The sequence below is a fragment of the Hylaeus anthracinus genome, unplaced genomic scaffold (genome assembly GCF_026225885.1).
Source record: "Hylaeus anthracinus isolate JK02 unplaced genomic scaffold, UHH_iyHylAnth1.0_haploid 11978, whole genome shotgun sequence".
Classification (NCBI taxonomy): domain Eukaryota; kingdom Metazoa; phylum Arthropoda; class Insecta; order Hymenoptera; family Colletidae; genus Hylaeus; species Hylaeus anthracinus.
The window spans coordinates 255,884-274,650 of NW_026534326.1; the positions used below are offsets into that span (position 1 = coordinate 255,884).

At 37.7% G+C, this 18,767-nt stretch overlaps 8 protein-coding genes across 15 annotated transcripts in view; 4 read left to right on the forward strand and 4 right to left on the reverse strand.

Moving 5' to 3' along the window:
- Positions 1-18,767, reverse strand: part of LOC128896731 (myb-like protein X) — a 75,894-nt gene that overhangs the window by 56,688 nt on the left and 439 nt on the right. The window lies entirely within an intron of this gene.
- LOC128896744 (uncharacterized) overlaps positions 1-18,767 on the reverse strand; it is a 52,869-nt gene that overhangs the window by 27,854 nt on the left and 6,248 nt on the right. The window lies entirely within an intron of this gene.
- LOC128896730 (formin-binding protein 4-like) lies at positions 517-7,333 on the forward strand. 3 transcript variants are annotated; one of them, XM_054160164.1, is made up of 15 exons: positions 517-789; positions 889-1,010; positions 1,118-1,272; positions 1,364-1,475; positions 1,551-1,733; positions 1,808-1,964; positions 2,057-2,820; positions 2,885-3,237; positions 3,299-3,432; positions 4,922-5,067; positions 5,166-5,402; positions 5,483-5,826; positions 6,073-6,387; positions 6,500-6,631; positions 6,715-7,333. In XM_054160164.1, the coding sequence occupies exons 2-14, from the start codon at positions 935-937 to the stop codon at positions 6,587-6,589; spliced, it is 3,066 nt and encodes a 1,021-aa protein (XP_054016139.1). In that variant the 5' UTR covers positions 517-789; positions 889-934; the 3' UTR covers positions 6,590-6,631; positions 6,715-7,333. The 3 variants fall into 3 exon arrangements, with proteins under 3 accessions (XP_054016139.1, XP_054016140.1, XP_054016138.1); XM_054160165.1 differs by having other exon boundaries at positions 5,169-5,402; XM_054160163.1 differs by having other exon boundaries at positions 518-789; positions 5,163-5,402.
- Positions 7,523-9,437, forward strand: LOC128896746 (coiled-coil-helix-coiled-coil-helix domain-containing protein 7). The gene is made up of 3 exons (XM_054160200.1): positions 7,523-7,818; positions 8,048-8,146; positions 8,204-9,437. Exons 1-3 carry the CDS (start codon positions 7,705-7,707, stop codon positions 8,312-8,314), a joined length of 324 nt encoding a protein of 107 aa, XP_054016175.1. The 5' UTR covers positions 7,523-7,704; the 3' UTR covers positions 8,315-9,437.
- Positions 8,611-13,456, reverse strand: LOC128896738 (ethanolaminephosphotransferase 1-like). Of its 3 annotated transcripts, none has more exons than XM_054160182.1 (9): positions 13,255-13,456; positions 12,732-12,897; positions 12,338-12,406; positions 12,080-12,272; positions 11,735-11,997; positions 11,485-11,642; positions 11,233-11,413; positions 10,869-11,045; positions 8,611-10,689 (listed from the first exon to the last, which is right to left on the reverse strand). In XM_054160182.1, the coding sequence occupies exons 2-9, from the start codon at positions 12,801-12,803 to the stop codon at positions 10,627-10,629; spliced, it is 1,176 nt and encodes a 391-aa protein (XP_054016157.1). In that variant the 5' UTR covers positions 12,804-12,897; positions 13,255-13,456; the 3' UTR covers positions 8,611-10,626. The 3 variants fall into 3 exon arrangements, with proteins under 3 accessions (XP_054016157.1, XP_054016156.1, XP_054016158.1); XM_054160181.1 differs by having other exon boundaries at positions 12,732-13,133; XM_054160183.1 differs by lacking the exon at positions 13,255-13,456 and having other exon boundaries at positions 12,338-12,401; positions 12,732-13,228.
- On the forward strand, positions 13,910-15,974 carry LOC128896743 (uncharacterized). The gene is made up of 3 exons (XM_054160195.1): positions 13,910-14,521; positions 15,029-15,129; positions 15,264-15,974. Exons 1-3 carry the CDS (start codon positions 14,263-14,265, stop codon positions 15,678-15,680), a joined length of 777 nt encoding a protein of 258 aa, XP_054016170.1. The 5' UTR covers positions 13,910-14,262; the 3' UTR covers positions 15,681-15,974.
- Positions 16,107-16,795, reverse strand: LOC128896748 (cytochrome c oxidase subunit 7C, mitochondrial-like). The gene is made up of 3 exons (XM_054160201.1): positions 16,565-16,795; positions 16,274-16,392; positions 16,107-16,190 (listed from the first exon to the last, which is right to left on the reverse strand). The coding sequence occupies exons 1-2, from the start codon at positions 16,643-16,645 to the stop codon at positions 16,279-16,281; spliced, it is 195 nt and encodes a 64-aa protein (XP_054016176.1). The 5' UTR covers positions 16,646-16,795; the 3' UTR covers positions 16,107-16,190; positions 16,274-16,278.
- Positions 16,920-18,734, forward strand: LOC128896737 (RAB6A-GEF complex partner protein 2). Of its 2 annotated transcripts, XM_054160180.1 has the most exons (6): positions 16,920-17,073; positions 17,151-17,272; positions 17,391-17,498; positions 17,566-17,715; positions 17,776-17,888; positions 17,981-18,734. In XM_054160180.1, exons 1-6 carry the CDS (start codon positions 16,952-16,954, stop codon positions 18,509-18,511), a joined length of 1,146 nt encoding a protein of 381 aa, XP_054016155.1. In that variant the 5' UTR covers positions 16,920-16,951; the 3' UTR covers positions 18,512-18,734. The 2 variants fall into 2 exon arrangements, with proteins under 2 accessions (XP_054016155.1, XP_054016154.1); XM_054160179.1 differs by having other exon boundaries at positions 17,566-17,888.

Here is an 18,767-nt window from a genome sequence, read left to right on the forward strand (position 1 = left end):
AGACTAAATAAAAGTTTTGATTGAATAACAATTTCTGGTATTTATTTTAAACGATCTCTCTTGCTTAATGGATTGACAGAAAGTGTGTTTAAATATTTGAAAGGCAAACAAAATTAAATTATGTTTCACAAAAGACAATCAAATGAATAATATCGAGTATCATCGAGTTAACAGTTAGTTCTTCTTTATCAACGGTCTTCATAAATCTTTTTATCCACGATGATAAGTGCGTCCCCCACACTTGGTGGCCTAGTGGCGCCATCGGCGGCAAAACGCCCAAACTTGTAATGAAGTTAGTTCCAACTGTCGCCGCTAGATGCCGCCACCGCCACCTTTTAATAAATTATTCTTTATTCATTAAAAACGCATCATTACCAAAAGTCTTTCCTTTTTTACACTACAGTATATTAATTATCATGTCAAATTTACCATCTGTATGAATTATAAAGCATCGTAATGAGCTCTCTGAAATCTTCCAGAGCGCATGCGCAGTCAGATGCGTATACATATCAATGAAGCCATTCGCCTTTGCAAATGTATTCTATGATATGATATGACTCTTTGCCGAAATTTTGTATAACCTCAATTTTTTTAAAAGTCTTTTTAGGAAATACAATCAAGTTTAAATGTTATATTTTTATACTGTTCTCGTTGAATAATTTTCGTACCATTCAAATTTTAATTGTGTCTTCGATGTTGGAACTGATCGAACTTGCAGCTTCGTAATAGTTGGAGGTTATGAACGGATTCTGTACATTAATCATACGAAAATATATTTTCGCGTTAAGCGTACGTATGGAGTCAACCATAAATTTACTTTGTCGCGTCGAACAATTTTTTACGACCGCTATATTAACATTGTCCTTTCTTTCTTCTTTTTTTTTTTAGATATATCTATTTTGTGTAGCATACACAACTAAACTTATGTTTTATTATGAAGCGACGTCAAAGGAGACCTGTCTTAGAACTTAATCAAGCGCAAACTGGTTCTCACGGGGAGCATGTACAAAGTAAAGACATACATTTTAATATAATACTTATTGTTAATGTATAATAGTTTAGTGATTGCGTACCATTGGCTGTAGTAACTACGTATTTGTTTCTTCTCATCTTCTAGATAAAAGAAAGCAAGTAACCAGTGATTACTCTGGGCAACATGTGCCTGCAAATCCTTTGGCTAATTTACTTTGTCACTACAATTCGGATAGCGACAACGAAGATGCTAAGAAGGATGTTTGTAAGTTGGATGATCAAGTCAACAATTTCCTTAAGGTAAGTCAATTTTGTGTACACATGAATTTACTTATAAGTAGCTGTACTTTGTAATTTCTTTATAAAATATATGTATTCGCATAATTTGCAGGAAATTCAACTTATTGCCCCCAAGCAACCACTTCCAAACGATTGTAGTAATTCTACCTTAACTCCAAATTCGAATACCCACTCCTCCCCTCATATGAATCAACAAGCAATGAGTAAGTAACAAATGCTGTGCTATTTGTAATTTGTCTACAATATTAAAAAATTCTATTAACATATTTTAATTGTAGTGTGGCGAGAGTGTATAGATGAATCTTCAGGTTATCCTTATTATTGGCACATCGAAACCAATGAGGTAACATGGGAGATACCAGAGGAATTACGCTATTTAAAGAACAACGTTAAATCAAACTCTGTCGTGAAACCACTTCCCATGCAAGAACCGCACTGGGTTGATTTTTCATCTGCAGCATGTAATTGTATTTCCAAAATTTATTGGTTTCTCGATGAATCAAGTTCCCTAGTGAATTGTAGATAATTTTTCTAGATCAACAATCTCATGAAAACATCCCAGAAGGCATGATACCAAGGGAAGTAGTGGTTCGAAATCGTAACAGATACATTTGCAACGAAACCACTCAGAAACGCGAACATCAGGCCGATCAAGACATCGCAAACGCGTCTGATAATGAGTCCGACGATGGGTATGCCGATAAAAACATTAAAGTTCTCTTAATACAATTGCCTTTGATGCAATGTTACCATTCTTGACAAATATAAATGCTTATCTTTATAGAAAAATAGAAATGATAACGTCGTATGGAAGCGACGAAAGCGATTCGGATACCATAGACGAGAATCATTCGAAAAATCGAGTACCTTCAGCGTCTGCAACCGAATCGACAAATGTCAGTTCGATGACGAAACCAAAAAACGTTGAAACATATTCTCCAGCGGCGCCTGCGACACAGCTACAACTGCCAACAGCTTCCCAAAGCTCAGACAAGGACTACGACGACAAGGATACCGTGGAAGGCACAAAGATAGAAGCATCGTTAAATTCTAAATCGATAGAAGAGGCAAAGTACTTAAAAACCCAAGAGTCTGATGAGTACACGAGTAAAGCTAGTTGCGATAATCGAGCGAAGAAATGCAGTAATAAACACAACGTTAACTCCGATTTGGACTTCCGCATCTCCTTGGTGCCTGGCTACGACGAGGACTCCGATGTCGAGGAAGAGTCGGAAGTCAAACAAGAGAGGAAGGCTTTGTTTCCAATTCCTCAAACCGATGTTAACACTGAAACTGCATCTCTTTCGCGGAGGAACATCCAGAACAAGCACAGTATCCTTGATGATGGTCAAGCGATGGACAGTAACGATAGCGATAGCAACGTTGAAAGGAAGATAGTCCAACAGCAGGACAACGAGAGTGCTTCAGAAGGAGTAGACTGCGGAGAAGAACCAAGCGTGAAGCCAGAGGACAAATTAAACAAGTTTCTGGAAAATTTACATGGCCGTAGCAAATGTTTCCAACGAAAGAAACGAATCGCGTTTGATGGTAAGAATGCTGGTATTTGTTAATATGTATCATGAATAGTTGTATCGAAACCTTTGCTTTTCAGTTCCCTTGACGAAGGCTAAGGTGAACGACGATAGCGAGACGAAAACACTGGAGGTGGAGGACCAGCAGGAGGAAGCAAATTCGTGCGACAACACAGAGCGTGATGACGAATCGCGCGTCAACTGTCAGGAAGAACAGAATACACAGGAAGATACGACGGAGAATGTCGATTCGAGGGAAGAGTCGAGCAACATCGAGGAGCTAACGAACACGCCATCGGAGCCACCTGCTGATTCGAAGGAAGACGAAGTAGAAGTGAACCAACTGTCGCAGATCGTACTCGAGAAACTAAAGTTTCTGTCCGAGGGAAAGCCAACTGTGTCCCCTGTTCAAATGATGTTGATACAGTTACAGGTAAATAAATAGATCTTCTTTGTAATTCAACAATTTTCTACTCTGCTTTCCATCATTTCAGACATTGTTTGTTGCGTGGGAAGGAGGTTGCTTAGAAAAAAGTTACTTGTCTAGATGGTTGACTGACACCAGTCACGAACTGGAACGCTTGGAACAAGATGCTGCACCACCTGGATGGCTTTGTCAGTGGGATAGGTATAGTATACCATCTAAAATTTGTGTATTATTTCGTACGAATAAACATGAATCGTTCCATACAAAACATCGTGGTATGTTATACACATCACTATTCTACGAGTCTTCAATCATGTAATCTTTGCACGTAGCATTACAGCGAGAAGCTTAGAAGGTGTCGATAAGCGATAATCTAGGTCTTTTTTATCTGAATTAATTATTAAAGCTGCATTTAATATCAAAGACTCGTTGCAAGTCTTCGTATCATTTCTAACGCGAATAACTTTTATTTTACACCATTTTGAAATTAAAATCAGCCAAATGTTCGACTTTTCACGGACTTAACCAATTTGATTTTATTAATTTCATAGTAAAACAAAAGTCTTTTTAAAATTGATAGGTTTATTAATTAAAATATAGAGTTTGTTTGCGTGGAACTACCGCGTTGTTTGCCTCATATTAAGTCACTACAGATAGGTCTGTGTTCGGAGTGGATCCAGATAACGCGTAAAAATATGAACGAAGAGAATATGGAAGATTCAACAAACATTAAGACACCATTTCACGATTCAAAGTAGGAAGACTAATCAACTATTAGCGAATGCTCCTAAATACCTTGAGAATCGAAGCAAAACTCAAAGGTCAGGAGGCATGAAAACTCGTTTCAGTGTTCTACGAGAAGGCATAAAAATGTTACCAGTGGAAAACGTATACTAGAATTGTTGCAAAGAGCTAAAATTCATACTTGAAAATTTATTTGGAGGAATGTTAAAAATGGAATTAAATCTCACAAGTGGTGCACTAATTATTCGAAGAGACACTTGGAGATTGTGAAGAAGATTATATAAGAAGAGGAATGAAAACCTAAGGAAGCAATTTGAGTTGTGGAACCTGGACTTGGAAGAAGTCATTTCGTTAAAAAGCGTAGAGCTACGATATATGTTTCACGTGTCTTTCTTTTTTTTTTTTTTTTTTTTTTTTATAAATATTTAAGTTCATATCTTAGCATTTCATTTTGTCAATGACCTATCTTTTGACGTTTAATTTGTTGTCGAATGTATTTACGAATAATTGTACAAAGTATGATGAATTCGAGTCGTTCTGTTTCCTCGTCCTTATCGTGTCTTAAAAAAGAAAGTAGTAATAATGAAAACGAAGAGGAATCATCCCTAGAACATTCATAATCAATTCGCTTAATTTCGTTAGCGTAACGGAGACGTTGTCGACGTAAACTCGATGTTCGTGTTGCGGAAGAGAGCGCCTTCTATGTAACCGCTAAGTAACACTTAATCCTTTTGTAATAAAAGGGCCTCCCTGAGTTAATGGCAACGCCGAGTCGCAGGTAGGAGTATTAACTGATTGTTTCCTAGCTAATAAGTTGCTTCAGAACTCGGGAGGACGTTCTTTTCACGGAGAAACGTCCCTCGAAAGTTTGTCTGTCAGTGTAAACATGCAAGTAAGTCCCTCGTCCTCCTCTGCGCGCTACATTCCTCCGTGGGATTTTTTCCAGGTCGCATAAGCGATATTATTACCAGAACACTACCACTGGAATAACGCAGTGGACCTATCCGGACACTGGCATCGCCGGTGGCGCTGAAGAAATGGAGATTTGCTCAACGCCTCCGCCGATAGACCAGGAAGAAATGGTTATTCCTGGTACGATCAATTGAGACACCAAGAAAGTTCTGAGAATACAAGTCTCTATCTCTGTATCTTAAGTTTTTTTTTATTAATGCGGGCTCTCTTTGCAGCAGCAGAAGAGGACGAAGGACTGAAGTCAAAGCCAAAGAAGTCACAGGAGAGCAGCGAACCAGTGGAAGACGCTATGGTTCTGCGGAATTGCGACGTAGAAGCTCCTCCTCCGCCACAGATCTCAAACCCAAGCCCACCACCACCGCCAAGAATATACGCCAATGATTTGAAGAAGGACAGGAGGAAACGAGACAACAGCAATGATATATTGAACAGCAAGAAACAACGTCTGGGAGAAGGTCTTCCTTTGGTTTTCCTTATTATAAATCATTGCTTTTAGTAGAATTATATATTCAACTGAGGTTATCCTGTCTCGCAGAGGGGCCAGTGATAGCAGAGATGAACCAACTGGAGAATCCTTCCATACCTATTCATTCTTCAGCTTCGTTGTCACCCCAAACAACAAATCTTGCGAATGTAACCAACGTAACCAACGTAACAAACGTGGAACCCTTGCCACCAGGCGTAGACCTAACCGAGGCGCCTTACGAGTTACCTGCAACTGCTCTGAAGAGGATTCTGTACAGCGCTGTGCAACCACAGGGCGGGGCACTGTACGAAGCCACCGCGAGGGATCCAACAGTTCCTATTTTAGGTCATCCTGCAGCCCTAGTCCAAGAACATTATCTTCAGTATCCTGCTTACCATCAACACTTACACTCTGTGAGTTTCCAGATGGGACAGTTTCATTAATCCTTGAACTCGCAATCATATAAAAAAAATCAGACCTGATGGGAATATTAAATAGCTTATTCCTTGTAATTTTTTACATAAGAACCTTGGGGTACATCGAAAAAGAAAACTCATCCTTCCTCTCTTTCCTCCCCTCTAACTCATTCCATCGACTCTCTACTCTCATCCTGATGGAAATATTGTATACATTTTGTATTATATACATTGGGTACACAGACAGCGGCCTTAGTACTTCCACACAAGCATGGCGTGCAACCAGCGATTCAACTGATACCAGATTACACACCCTTGTACACGAATCACAAGGTAATCGAGAAACCACCTGTGAAAACAGCCAAGGAATCTCTGGTATCCGCCCTGGACTCGTTTTACAGTGACATAGCTCGCATAGAGAGCAGTGGGCCAGAGAAACCAGCTCAGAGACAAGACATCTTGGTAATGGAACCGTCTTCCTTGCCTATAGAGGAAACTAGCGTAGACGCGGAGCAAGATCTTGTTGAGCCTACGACGAAGGAGAAGAAGAGGAAAAAGGTAACATTTGAAGAACTTGATCAGAGGAAACGATTGGAGGAATAGCTATTTATTATTAATACGTGAGATCATAAATTACAAAAACTTTGATTACATTGCATTATAATTTCAGACGAGAGTTGGTATCAGCAAGAAGCATAAGGAGGTGTCCAGTATGGTAGCTAAATGGCAAAAGGTACAACAGAACTTTGAAAACACGTAAAGTAGAAATGGAAATGAGGAAATAGCGATCGACGAAAAGCAGGTAAGATATTTTATTTACTTCAAATACGTGAATTCTACCATTTGTATTAAAACGAAAATAAGTTTGAAACTGTTACATTCCAGATGCAAGCGTGTAACGTTTATAGTGCATTGCATTTCCGCCAGTATAGCGTTCTGGCCCTTGCAGTCACGTTGTTACGATTCCATGTTCCCCTTTTCTATTTAAAAAATCCCGTACGATTAATATAAATAATAGAATGTTCGGGACGTTTGCTGTAGAAACAGTTTATTACGCGTGCACAAACCACGAACCGTAGAAGAGAAACGTTGTCGCGAATCTACAGGCATTTAATTATTGTTCGCATTATTTTCTCGCGTAGTTAGAACGTTAATGTAAAAAGTTTAACGTAATTAATATGTTCCCATTGTTTGAAATCAGTGTGATGGTTTGACACCTTCCAAACGATGCAAATTTAGTAATTTAGTACTTTATTCATCGTTGGAATCGTGTAATCTTTTCTAAAAGCGACTGATGGAATTAAACGAATATTATTCGAACGCGAGACGATATAGAATGTATAAATCATTAACCAGAGACGATATTTAGATACTTCTGTGGGTAGTCGAATATTTTTTAAATAAACTACACGAGAGTATCGTCGTAAAACTTTCTTTGTAAGATTGTATGCGTTACCGAATTCAACTTTTGTAACGATGTGTAAATATACCATGACGAAATATATACTTGTAATTTAATTACTACTGACCTTTATGCATTTAGAGGAAATTCATTTTATAATATTTGCAGAGCAAAATTCCTATTCAAGTTCAATCTTTGTATTTATCTTTGTTTGCAAGCATTTTATTTTGTATAAAGATCCGCAGTTTATTAATTACTTATTAATTAGTATTTATTATTAACAAGTTATTAATTACGCATTGTGTATCAAAATTCAATTTCAAGTGTAGGAGAATTGGAATTCGAGAAACAGTTTTTTTTTTGTTTACATTTTCAGTTATTCTCCAATTCCAAAGTATCTGATAATATTTTCGCACCAATTGTTATTATACATTTAGGCTATCCTCTGCTAAGTTAGATAATCATCAAATTTGATGAAATATAAAAGTATAATGAATAATTTAAGTCCTTCTGAACGAGCAAACAAGCGTAAGGAAGAGAAAGAATTGCAAAGAAAAATTCAAGAAATGGATAATCCATGTCTAAAGGTATAGATTTAACGGCTTACTTTTTAAGGTTAGTTTTCGTTCATCTATAAATTACGGATGAAACATCGATTATGTATTGAATACAATTAAAAATATCATTCTTAATTCGATGGTTATCCATAAATGGAGGATTTATTAAATTAATCGTTGTACCTGTTACCTAACCTCAAAACTTTGTCAATGATGTTATAGGAATTTCTATTAAATTCATATGTAATTCTGATTTCAGGAACATTATTTAAGCCTAGACTGTCTCGAAAAGAACTATTACGTGCACAAGAAGTGTGTTCTATATTTTGAAAATTACAAGAATTGCAAAATCTTTTGGGTAATATATAATGCATTATATTAGATAGGAAGCATACACATTTTATTGATGTTTCAGAACAAGGTGAAGGTCGATCGTAAATTACATGGTATCACTCCACATCTTCCATTGCCAGAAGACAGAAGTAAAGTAAAAGCAGAATACCTGAAGTCGATGAACAAGTTGTAATACATCTCCTACATCTTTTTCCTTGGACATATCCAACCAGTGTATAGTTTGTGTTTGATTTTGCAGGAGTAAAAAATAACTTTAAAAGCAGTTGCAGTAAGTTTAACAATCTAGTTTTTGCAAACGAAGGATTTCTTGCAATACAAATATTATCAAAATCAACAAATTTGTGTGCATAAGGTCTTGTACTACATTTTCAGTACTGTCTATGGCTAGAAGTATAATCAAGGGAGTACAATTAGGAATAAGTTATGTCTAGGATTGAAAATGAATAAATGGAATGTAGATGAAGACTTGGTTTACACAAAGTCTTTTTAATATCTTTGGCAGAAATAAATGCTTGGAAAGTAGTATGATTACATTTACCACTGATAAAAGTTATACACAGTAAATTGAGGCATAATTACATCGGAACGAAATTACATATTTAAAGAATAAAGTTACACAGCAATTTAGTTAGAACGGATTACATAGGAATCGCTAAATGCTATTTGCACGGATATGGTGTAAATGTTTAAATCATTGACAAATTTCGATACTGAAAATCGCTACGCGTGAACTACACATTTTCACAAGGTTACGTATATGTACACGTACTAAACTTTACAAAAAATTTAGTTAATAAACCGAATTAATTCTATGAACATTCAATTGTTGTACTGTTACACGAATCAATAATGTAAAATGGACTAGCGAACTATCGAATATACGAATAATAAATTTATAGACTTTTGTAACGCAGAACTTTTATACGTGTAATCGCTAAAAATCTATGAAAATGCATGTTTACATCGTTTAATTTATTCTACATTGACTTACGTTATCGTAACAATTAAACTTAAAACTGAATTTCACTAGAATCTTAACGAAAAGATTCCAACTTTTATTCTTCCAACGTGGGACGCTTTAACGGCTATGTAGTATTTAATGTGCAGATACTAGCTACTAGATATACATTTACATAAACGCATTTTGGTAACATTTGGCCTGATGTTTTCTGGTCTCTCGCAAACCATCAAGTTCAGTCAATAAATAGTCCGTAAGAATTTAAAAAATAATTTAAATAATAGTTACCATCTACGTATCGTATATTACCTACTATTGTCATGAATAATATGCTTTCGATACAAAAGAAACATCAGCTCTGCGAAATTGATAAAGTAACTTACGAAAGGTGGGACAGCATTCTTTAGTTGTAAAAACATGTTGCGCAGGTAATCATTCGAATAAAATGTCTTCCCACGTTGAAGATCTAGCATCTGTACAATAATTCTGAGTATACAATAACGCGCATCCCATGTTTCCAAAGAAAAAAATATATATATATATATATTATATACATGGAATACTTTTCTCGCTGAACTATCAGTTTTTGGCCATTCGTTCAATAACATATCACGATAGAAACGCAAATTTCCATCACTTTCCACTGAATTGACAATCCTAACTTTGCCTACTTCGTAAGTTACTGACTTTCGAAATCTGTTACTACAATTTGATGCTGTCGTTGTTGTATCGATGATAAAGATCGACGCTAGGTCTCCGTTAAACGCAAAATAACACACATGCATTCTTACACAAAATAAATAATATCTCTTGCGTGTACCCGATCACACCGACGTACTCTTCCTCCATTAATCCGTATCAAAGTTCATTACTCTAAGTCGACTCGGCGTGAATGCGGCGCAGAAACCCGTAGATCTCGGTGATCCGAGATTTCTTGCGACGCGTACACGCGAATTCCGATGATTTCTACGAAGGAAATCGAGCAAGCATAGCGATTAAAACCACAGACGATACATGTTAAAAACGAAGAACGAAAATGCTCCTACCCACAGTCAGAGTATACGAACAGAACACAAAAAGACAACAAAGAAGTTAATGACTGTTCTGTTTTACGATTGCCCTAAACGCTCGTTAATTCTTTGGGCGCGACGAACGTTCGAGTCTTAGCACCTAAAGCATTAACTTACTCAAAGTACAAAAAACAAGCGTAACTTCTGCGACTACGTATCACAGCAATATGAGATTTAAATGATTTCGAACGGTTAAATAAGATCACTTAACAGGTACTTCTTTCTTGGATATGTGATCAGCGATGATTGTATGCAAGCGAATTAACTAGTTCGATCCATTGTCCCGTACTTGGAAGCTTCCTTTAAGTCCTGTTGCTATAATTCATTGTCAACGATAATTTCACGTCGAACCACCATTTCACGTCTTCCTTCTGTCTGCTCTGTACTCGTTGGTTCGTAACTATCTCCGACTCGATGATCTGTTCTTCGTTTTTAACACGTATCGTCGGCAAGTAGTCAATCGGAACGATCCTTGATACGGAATGTGTAGATACGGAAGTGACGACACATCTGACGCACCTGAAACCACGAGAAAATCACTTTATTAGCGGATATAAGTCGCTATAGTGATTGTGGATACCCAAAGAGTTCAATGTTTAACCATCATCACTGTATCGTAGAAATAGCTGGTAGCAAAATGCACTAGCAACTCGAGGAAGCTATTCTTAAAGAAACGTATCGAATATGGGTGGTCTTACCACACAAGTGCCATAATGAATATGCGCCAGCAACGCTACGATTGCGACGATGTACGTAAACACCAGATCTACGCTAGGCAAGATAAACGAGAAAGCTGCTGCGACTCCCACGGGCAGCAATATCCACGACAACAGCTCGCATCTCGTGTTGCTCATTTGCGACACGATCAACCGACACTACAAATGTATCATAAAATTAATCTACAGTTAACAGAACCTCTCACGTAAAGAATTAATTGTGTATAGACTGCGGATTTTTACGTATTACGAAAATTCATACTATAATTTTTGCAGGTACGTTTGCAAAGATTTTATTTTGCATAAAGATCCGCAATTTAACTATATATATATTTGTGTATCTTACGCATATGTTCGAGAAGATCGTTCCAACGGTCAAGAAAACAATCCGCGGATCTTTCTCCACGATATTGCTAGGCGAATGCACTACCCAAATCGTGGAGACTGTGAAAAGTATAGCCAAAGGCAAGAGAGGTCTGATGGCATCTGAAAACGTTCGCATTTTGCCAGTCTTGTCCCTATACGACCTGAAAATCAAACGAATTTATTAGTAAGAAATCGTACGAGATGTAAAATACTTGGATTTAATTGCACCAACGTGTATATATTCCAAAGAACCACGGGCAAACTGGCCACGATCGCGGTGATGTAGAGAATCAGCTCGAACATCACTCCTACCGATATCTGACCAGGTAGCATGAATTTCCAAGTCTTGTGTCCTCCTACACTCGATATAAGAAACACTATAATAGTACCCTAGAAATTTGAAATAATTTTACGAGTCATGAAAATAATCGATAACATTATAATTATATAAAAACGTAGCGGTAACTGTACCAAACACTTACCACCATAGACAAATCGTATCCCCAAGGAAGGAATAATACCCCGGTGTTATACTTTTCCCAATGAGTTAAATAGAAATTAATAAAGACACTCCAGAGTATGAAATACATCCTCAGCGGAGATACGCTGTGGTCTGTTCTGCCAAATACAGAGAACATGCAAACTGCAATGAGTATCGTCGTCCAACTATCCAGGCCGTGGTCAAACAATTCTCCCAAGGGACCAGACGTTTGCGTACGTCTCGCTTGCTTTCCATCGATGCCATCTAAAGGAGAGAATTATCAGATAGAAGTTTAGTTAAATTAACGAAAATCGTGGAGTATACTTTTCAAATTTTTTTTGCTTACCCAAAGTGTACGCCATGAAAACGTTGAATGCTCCCAGAGCGAAAACCCATCGCGGTATGGGAGGATATTGTGGTTTATCGTCGCTGGATGCGTACAGATAATAATCGTAACTGGCGAACATTATGAAGTTCAGGACAGTGAAGAGGAATCCAGAGAAAGTTAACAGGTTAGGGGCGACCCATTTTGGACAGTACTGAAAAAAAATTAAAATGAATGGAAAAAGTATAGATAATTAAAAAATACTTTTGAGAAACATACCTGGACTACTTTGTTCCAAAATGGATGCATGATGTACACGCTGAGAGGGCTTGTATCTATGGAGCTATACTGAAAACAAATATTCAAATTAGTTTCATGTAGGAGCATTGGTAAAGGTAATTTGATAGTTCAAAACAGTTTGGTCCTTGAACATAGGAACTAATTAATCCTACAGTGCGCATTGATGTGCATATGCATTACACTTAACATGTAACACTGGTACAGAAGGTGTTACAGTTGCATACAAGCCTTTGCACCCTTACGAATAAATGAAATGATTACGAATCTATCTCACAAAGTTCATTGAAGCTGTACATGGGAAGCTATTAGATTGGATAATTGGTAATGTGTAACCTTGGTGCAACACATAATCTTTGAAAAAACTAGGACTTACTCTGTAACTCTCGAAACCGGTGAGATGCTGTTCCGTGAGGTACTCGACCTCGAGGCCCAGCTTCTGATACATGGTGAATCTTAGGATGCGCCTTAACCGCTGTAAGAAACGTCGCTGGGGTGCGTCTGAGATTCGGCGTGTTTCACTTCATCGAGGTTCTTTCCTCCTGAAGTAAATGCAACGAAAGGTTAGAGCTGTGCACACGGAGAGATCGTATTCAAGCACACGTGCTCTCCTCTTTGAGCGATCGACTCGAGCCGTTGAGCGTCAATTCATGTAATTCATGGTGACACGAGACGAGCAAACAACGGCACCGCGAAAACGACACTTGAAGTCTCCGGTCGAAGGCCGATTCTCACATGTCAGGAACGAATTGGAACGAATGAAACGGCGTGGAATAGCCTGCGGAGGAAAAGCGATCGATTCTCCCTTGGCTCGTGAATCAAAAGGGGAGAAGAGCATGAATCACGTCTACATGTAATATTGATACCGCATTACTCGATTGGTGGCGTGTTGTACTCACGGATAATATCTCGTTAGATAATTGAACGAGGATATCATTGGCAGGGGTCAGAGTTGTCACGGGGTGACACGAGTCGAATGATGTAATGCACGCAAAGCATTCTTGCAGAAACGACGTTCTTGTGTACTATAAATTTGAATTGTTGTCAGTAATTTTATTATGCAATGAGTGCATAAGTAAAGGCCACCGCTCAGGGAGCGGCTCCGTGAGCGAGGTTTTTGGCGGATCAGAGTCCTACCTTACCGAAACCCTCTGTCTTTCATCGGAGGAAATCAAATATTTGTACTTTACCGAGCGTACAAGTCGACTTGTAACGACTTGTTACTGCTACCTCTAGATGGCGCCAATAAGTGACCGAACATGGGGAGGGTTTACCCATATTATATTTTAATGTAGACTAAAAGTTTTGATTGAATAACAATTTCTGGTATTTATTTTAAACGATCTCTCTTGCTTAATGGATTGACAGAAAGTGTGTTTAAATATTTGAAAGGCAAACAAAATTGAATTATGTTTCACAAAAGACAATCAAATGAATAACATCGAGTATCATCGAGTTAACAGTTAGTTCTTCTTATCGACGATGATGAGTGTGTTTTGAGTAGTTTTATTCATTGGCCGAAACCAATACAGTATTTTCTGGCTTCACGTCCAGTGTGTCCATCTCTGTCGCTTCCGAGCTCGGGTTTGTTTTGACAAGTTGAAAGCGATGAAGGATACGAGGAGGACTAGACACGGTGACCTCGGTCTCTCGTTCGTGAACCGATGCACTGCCGCTCTCGGCGAAAAAACGTATCGGGGGTTTTTGTCCGAAAATTGTCCACAATAGACGACACACTGCGGGACGGAAGGTACCGTACCCCTTGTCCATGATGGTGCGGGTCCTAAAGATTCCCCTGCGCGAAGGGTTGACGTTTTCAAGTGGACACCGAACGCGTTCGCGGCAAGCATTACAACAGTGGGACCCCAGCTTAAAAGTATACGAGTAGCGAGCGAAGATAGTCCAAAATGGCAAGCGTAAATCGAAGGTCTAAACACGCGTGGACCGAGGAGAAAACTCTCGAACTAATTGAGCTGTATAAAGAGCGGGAAGAATTATGGAATCCTCTGTCGCACCGGTACCATTTGAAGAATTTGAAATTGGACGGATGGTCCAAAGTTACACAGACACTGGAAGTTCCAGTTGAGGTGTGTAAAGCGAAAATGACATCGCTGCTAGCGTCGTTCAGACGGGAAAAAAGGAAGATGAAGAAATCGAAAGGAAGAGGCAAGTACAATTTAATACTCGTGGATAAGTTTGTATATGGATTATTTCTCGCGAAATCGGACAGTTTTTCGAGGAAGTTTTCGTAGATTGCTGAAATTTGAATATGTTGTAAACACATGTTCGTAGATGGCGTTCGTAGATGAACAATACATTTTTAAATAACAACAAAATGGTAAAACATCTTACGAAAATACTATCTCAGTTGGTTCGCAAACTAATTTCCTGGTGCATGTTATCCAACATGCCTATATCACCAAGTTAACATCTAATCCTACTGTAAGCTTTTAATAAAAAAGTATGATTGAATGTTAAAAGTATATTAATCAAAATAGAAGATTAGTGCCATTTGCTAGGAATGTTCTTAAACGTGTACCCCAAAGTATTTTTCAAAATTTTCATCCTTTGATATGCAATGGCCTATGTATGTGTCATTTACTATTTGTGGTATTTTAATATACAATATTTTTATCATTTCTACTTAATAATTTATGTATGTTTATGCCATAGGTACCAATGATGTTTACAAAAGCAGTTGGTTTGCTTTTAAGAGTATGGAATTTTTAAACAACAGAACCACTCCAATGACAGACTTCTGTTCAGCTACTACTGTAAGTGTCTTTACTATTATTTTCTTCCCAAAAGGCAACCTTCTTGAATAAAATAGTCTATGAATTCCTTCCAAATGTCTTCGAAACGCGTATCATGCCAGGTACAGTAAGTTATCAACAATTTCGTTTTTCAGCACACACAGAACAAAGACCAAAATGAGGGGGAAGTGGAAGCTGATGCGGATGCGGAAGCGGAAACGGATGCGGAAGCGGACGGAGAAGTAGAAGCAGAACCCGAAGTCGTTGCTTCAACGGACAGGGATACGTCTACACCACCCCTACATAAAAAAACCTCCACCAGGATAAGAAGCAATGGTAGAACAACTTCCGACAATGCAGTCATCGAAGAAGTTATGGAGATCATAAGGAATATCCAGAAGAGAGATCACATACAGGCGTTTGGACTGTCTGTGGTCGAAAGGATGCGCCAGTTAAAACGGCGCAATCAAATTTTATTAATGCAAATAATAAACACGGCATTGTGCGAAAGGGAATTGAGTGAGTTGGAGAGCGAGTCTGGGAGTGAACGAGCGAGTGGTTCGACTGACTGAAGGAGTATGTAAATGTGTGTGTGTGTGTGTGTGTGTGAGAAAGTGCATGTGCGTGTGAATATATATAAATAAAAAAAGTCATAAGTGAAATACACTTTTTTCATTTACCTTTATACTATAGATACCTACATAAAAGAAAAATGTATGACCATAAGTGTTTTTTAAACTTACTATGATACTGAACCATGCTGAAAACTGTCTTTAGACTACTGGCACCTTCAATTATATACAGGGTGTCCCAAAAATGTTGGAGATCCTTGAAAGGGGTGGTTCAGGGGATGATATTGTGAAATATTAACAAAAAACCCTGACCAATCAGTGGCTTGACACGCATCAAAGGATATAGCTACAGTACAGGTTTAGCAACTCCGAGGTACTAGAGCTATAGTAGTGCCAGTGGTATATAAACTTTAATAAGCTTCTTAGTCTCTTTAACATAATTTTATTATAAATACATCATGTTATTTTTCTTACATCAATGGTAATTTACTAATGTTAACAATGTAATACCTGAAATGCAACAATTGAAATAAATGTAGATCTAAATTAATCATATCTAATATATTAATGAAAAATTTACAGTAAGTACTTACATGATTTACTTCAACAATTGATGACGAAGGATCAAGTAGGGTAATGCAAGTCCACTTCCAAAGAATACAGTAAATAATGCAGTCAACTTGTATCTGTTGTTAATGCTGAAAGGAAGATTCTGCAAGAATGAATTTCGTTATTTATCTTCAAACTTTAAAAGAACTGTAAACGTTAAACTTTAAAAAGAATTTAGACGACCCCTGTTAACGTTTCAATTTTAATGAATTATTTCACGAAACAGAAGTGTTCGATGCGTAGTTATGCAAGAGGATCAGTATTGTTTCACTTACAGCACCAGGAAAACCTTCTGGACCATGACCGCTCCTCCTTACAGCGCTGGTTACAAAACGCCTGACGTGTTGCGAAATCATTTTTCAAATAATAATAATTTATAATAGAGTTTTCAACGTGCTTCGATCCTCAGCAACTATCAGCAACCTTACGATTGAGACCAATTAAAATGTCGGTGGTTATGTGTAGGGTACTTTTATAGAAACGAAACTCGAGCGTTCTTCGAGTACAGATTCTGAATTTGACTGCGGATGCGTAGCGAAAATACTCTATAATATCCCCACTATAAACTTGGGCGTTCTGTCATAAGATGGCGGCACTCTCTCGATCTACCCTAATCTCTTGTCTGACTCATGTAATCAATTTTTTGTAGTTTTAACAAAAATATGATTGAAATAACTGCAAAATTGGTTAGGGGCCCTGTATACTTCTCAGGAGAGGTTATAGAATGTTTGGTTACATTCAGTAACCCACCAAATCCAATACATCAAATATCTCAAAGTCACAGGTATATACATAATTGATTTATATTATATAAAGTAGCATATCCTCGTGTATCCTAGTACAATTCAAGCTTAATTTCAGCGATATTTTCGAAAGCCTCGCATGGGCAAGCGCGCAAGTTCATTGTCAATGTTCCACGAACCTCAAACTTGTGTTGGCAGAAAAATTGAACACCACTGCTCGACTGGCAGCTATTAATGCAAGTAAGGTCATTCAGTATGTCGAAGTAATAATTAACGCTTTTTTATTTTTTTTTATTAGTAGTGTTATTCGTTAATTATCGAGTATATCATTTACTACAATTAATATTGTATTTTATAGATACAACGTTTGCACCATGGCAGCAGGATAACGGCCATGTTGTGTTGAATACAAAGCCTAAAATATTGTTTTGCGATTTGAGATTATCCCCTGGCGAAAGTAAAACATGTGAGTCTGCAAATGTGATCCTCAAAGGTTCTTTTTTGTAAAAAATCTATACATTTTTGGTTTGCAGATATTTATCGGGAAGTAATTCCAAGCGACGCGCCTCCGTCTTACAGAGGACATGCGATAAAGTATTCTTATAAAATTACAGTTGGAACCCAACGAGTAAATACTGCTATCAAGCTACTCAGAGTTCCATTCAGAGTGCTTTCTTTAAGCGGTGAGTTATTTACCTATCATTTTTCATACTATACATGTAACTTTAATATCATTCCGACAGAATTGCCCGAAATAACCATCTGCAACGACAGCGTCGATTTAAGTCCCAATAATCCATTCATGGAAACGCAACATAGAGACACACCGTTAGACGTCGCCTTACAAACACTCCAGGCTAGTTAAATCTGAAATAAAAACCATAATCCAAACATAACATAAAATAAACATCAGACCAATAATATTAATTTGGCTTTAAATGTTTTCAGAACTTAACAGCCAGGCGCAGTCCAAATTTCTACAACATTACAAATGGACGCGGACGGGTTGTACGTTTTTGTCTCTTCAAGAATTCTTACAAACTCGGGGAAGACATAGTTGGGACTTTTGATTTCTCGAATGCCACCGTTTCGTGCGCCCAAGTTTCGGTGGCATTGCAATCAGGGGAACATATTTCAGAGGACTACAGACGAGGGAAGGCCTCGGCTCCAACATTAGTCAGCTACAATAAACATCACGAAATGTGCATGGGTTTGAAATACTCCCATTTGGTGCTACCCATACCCCTACACGTAACTCCTGATTTCACCACTGATCTGATGACGTTGAAATGGAGATTGCATTTCGAGTTTGTCACGACTTCCAAGCTGATAGAAATGCCTAATGAAAATACTACCAGCTGGCAAGGACCTTTGACCTTGGACGTCGAAACAATGATCTGGGACTTGCCTGTTCATATTTACCCTACGACTACACCGCCTAATACAGCGCAGCAAACAAAGTATAGCATAGTAATATAGCAAATTGACAAGTATTGTTGGCTTGATACAAGAAATTCTTGTAGGTTTATTCATTTTCATCGATAAGTGATTTATTTTTGTAATATAGTTTTTTTTTATATTTGTATATACATTGATAAGGAATATTGTTGAAAGAATGTAAATTATGCTCGTTACTAGATGATTATTATGTAAGTACCCCATTTGTAAAAAGTATATAAGAGTAAAGGATTATAGAAATTGACTTCAATACTTCTGTGAACATAAAATAATATAT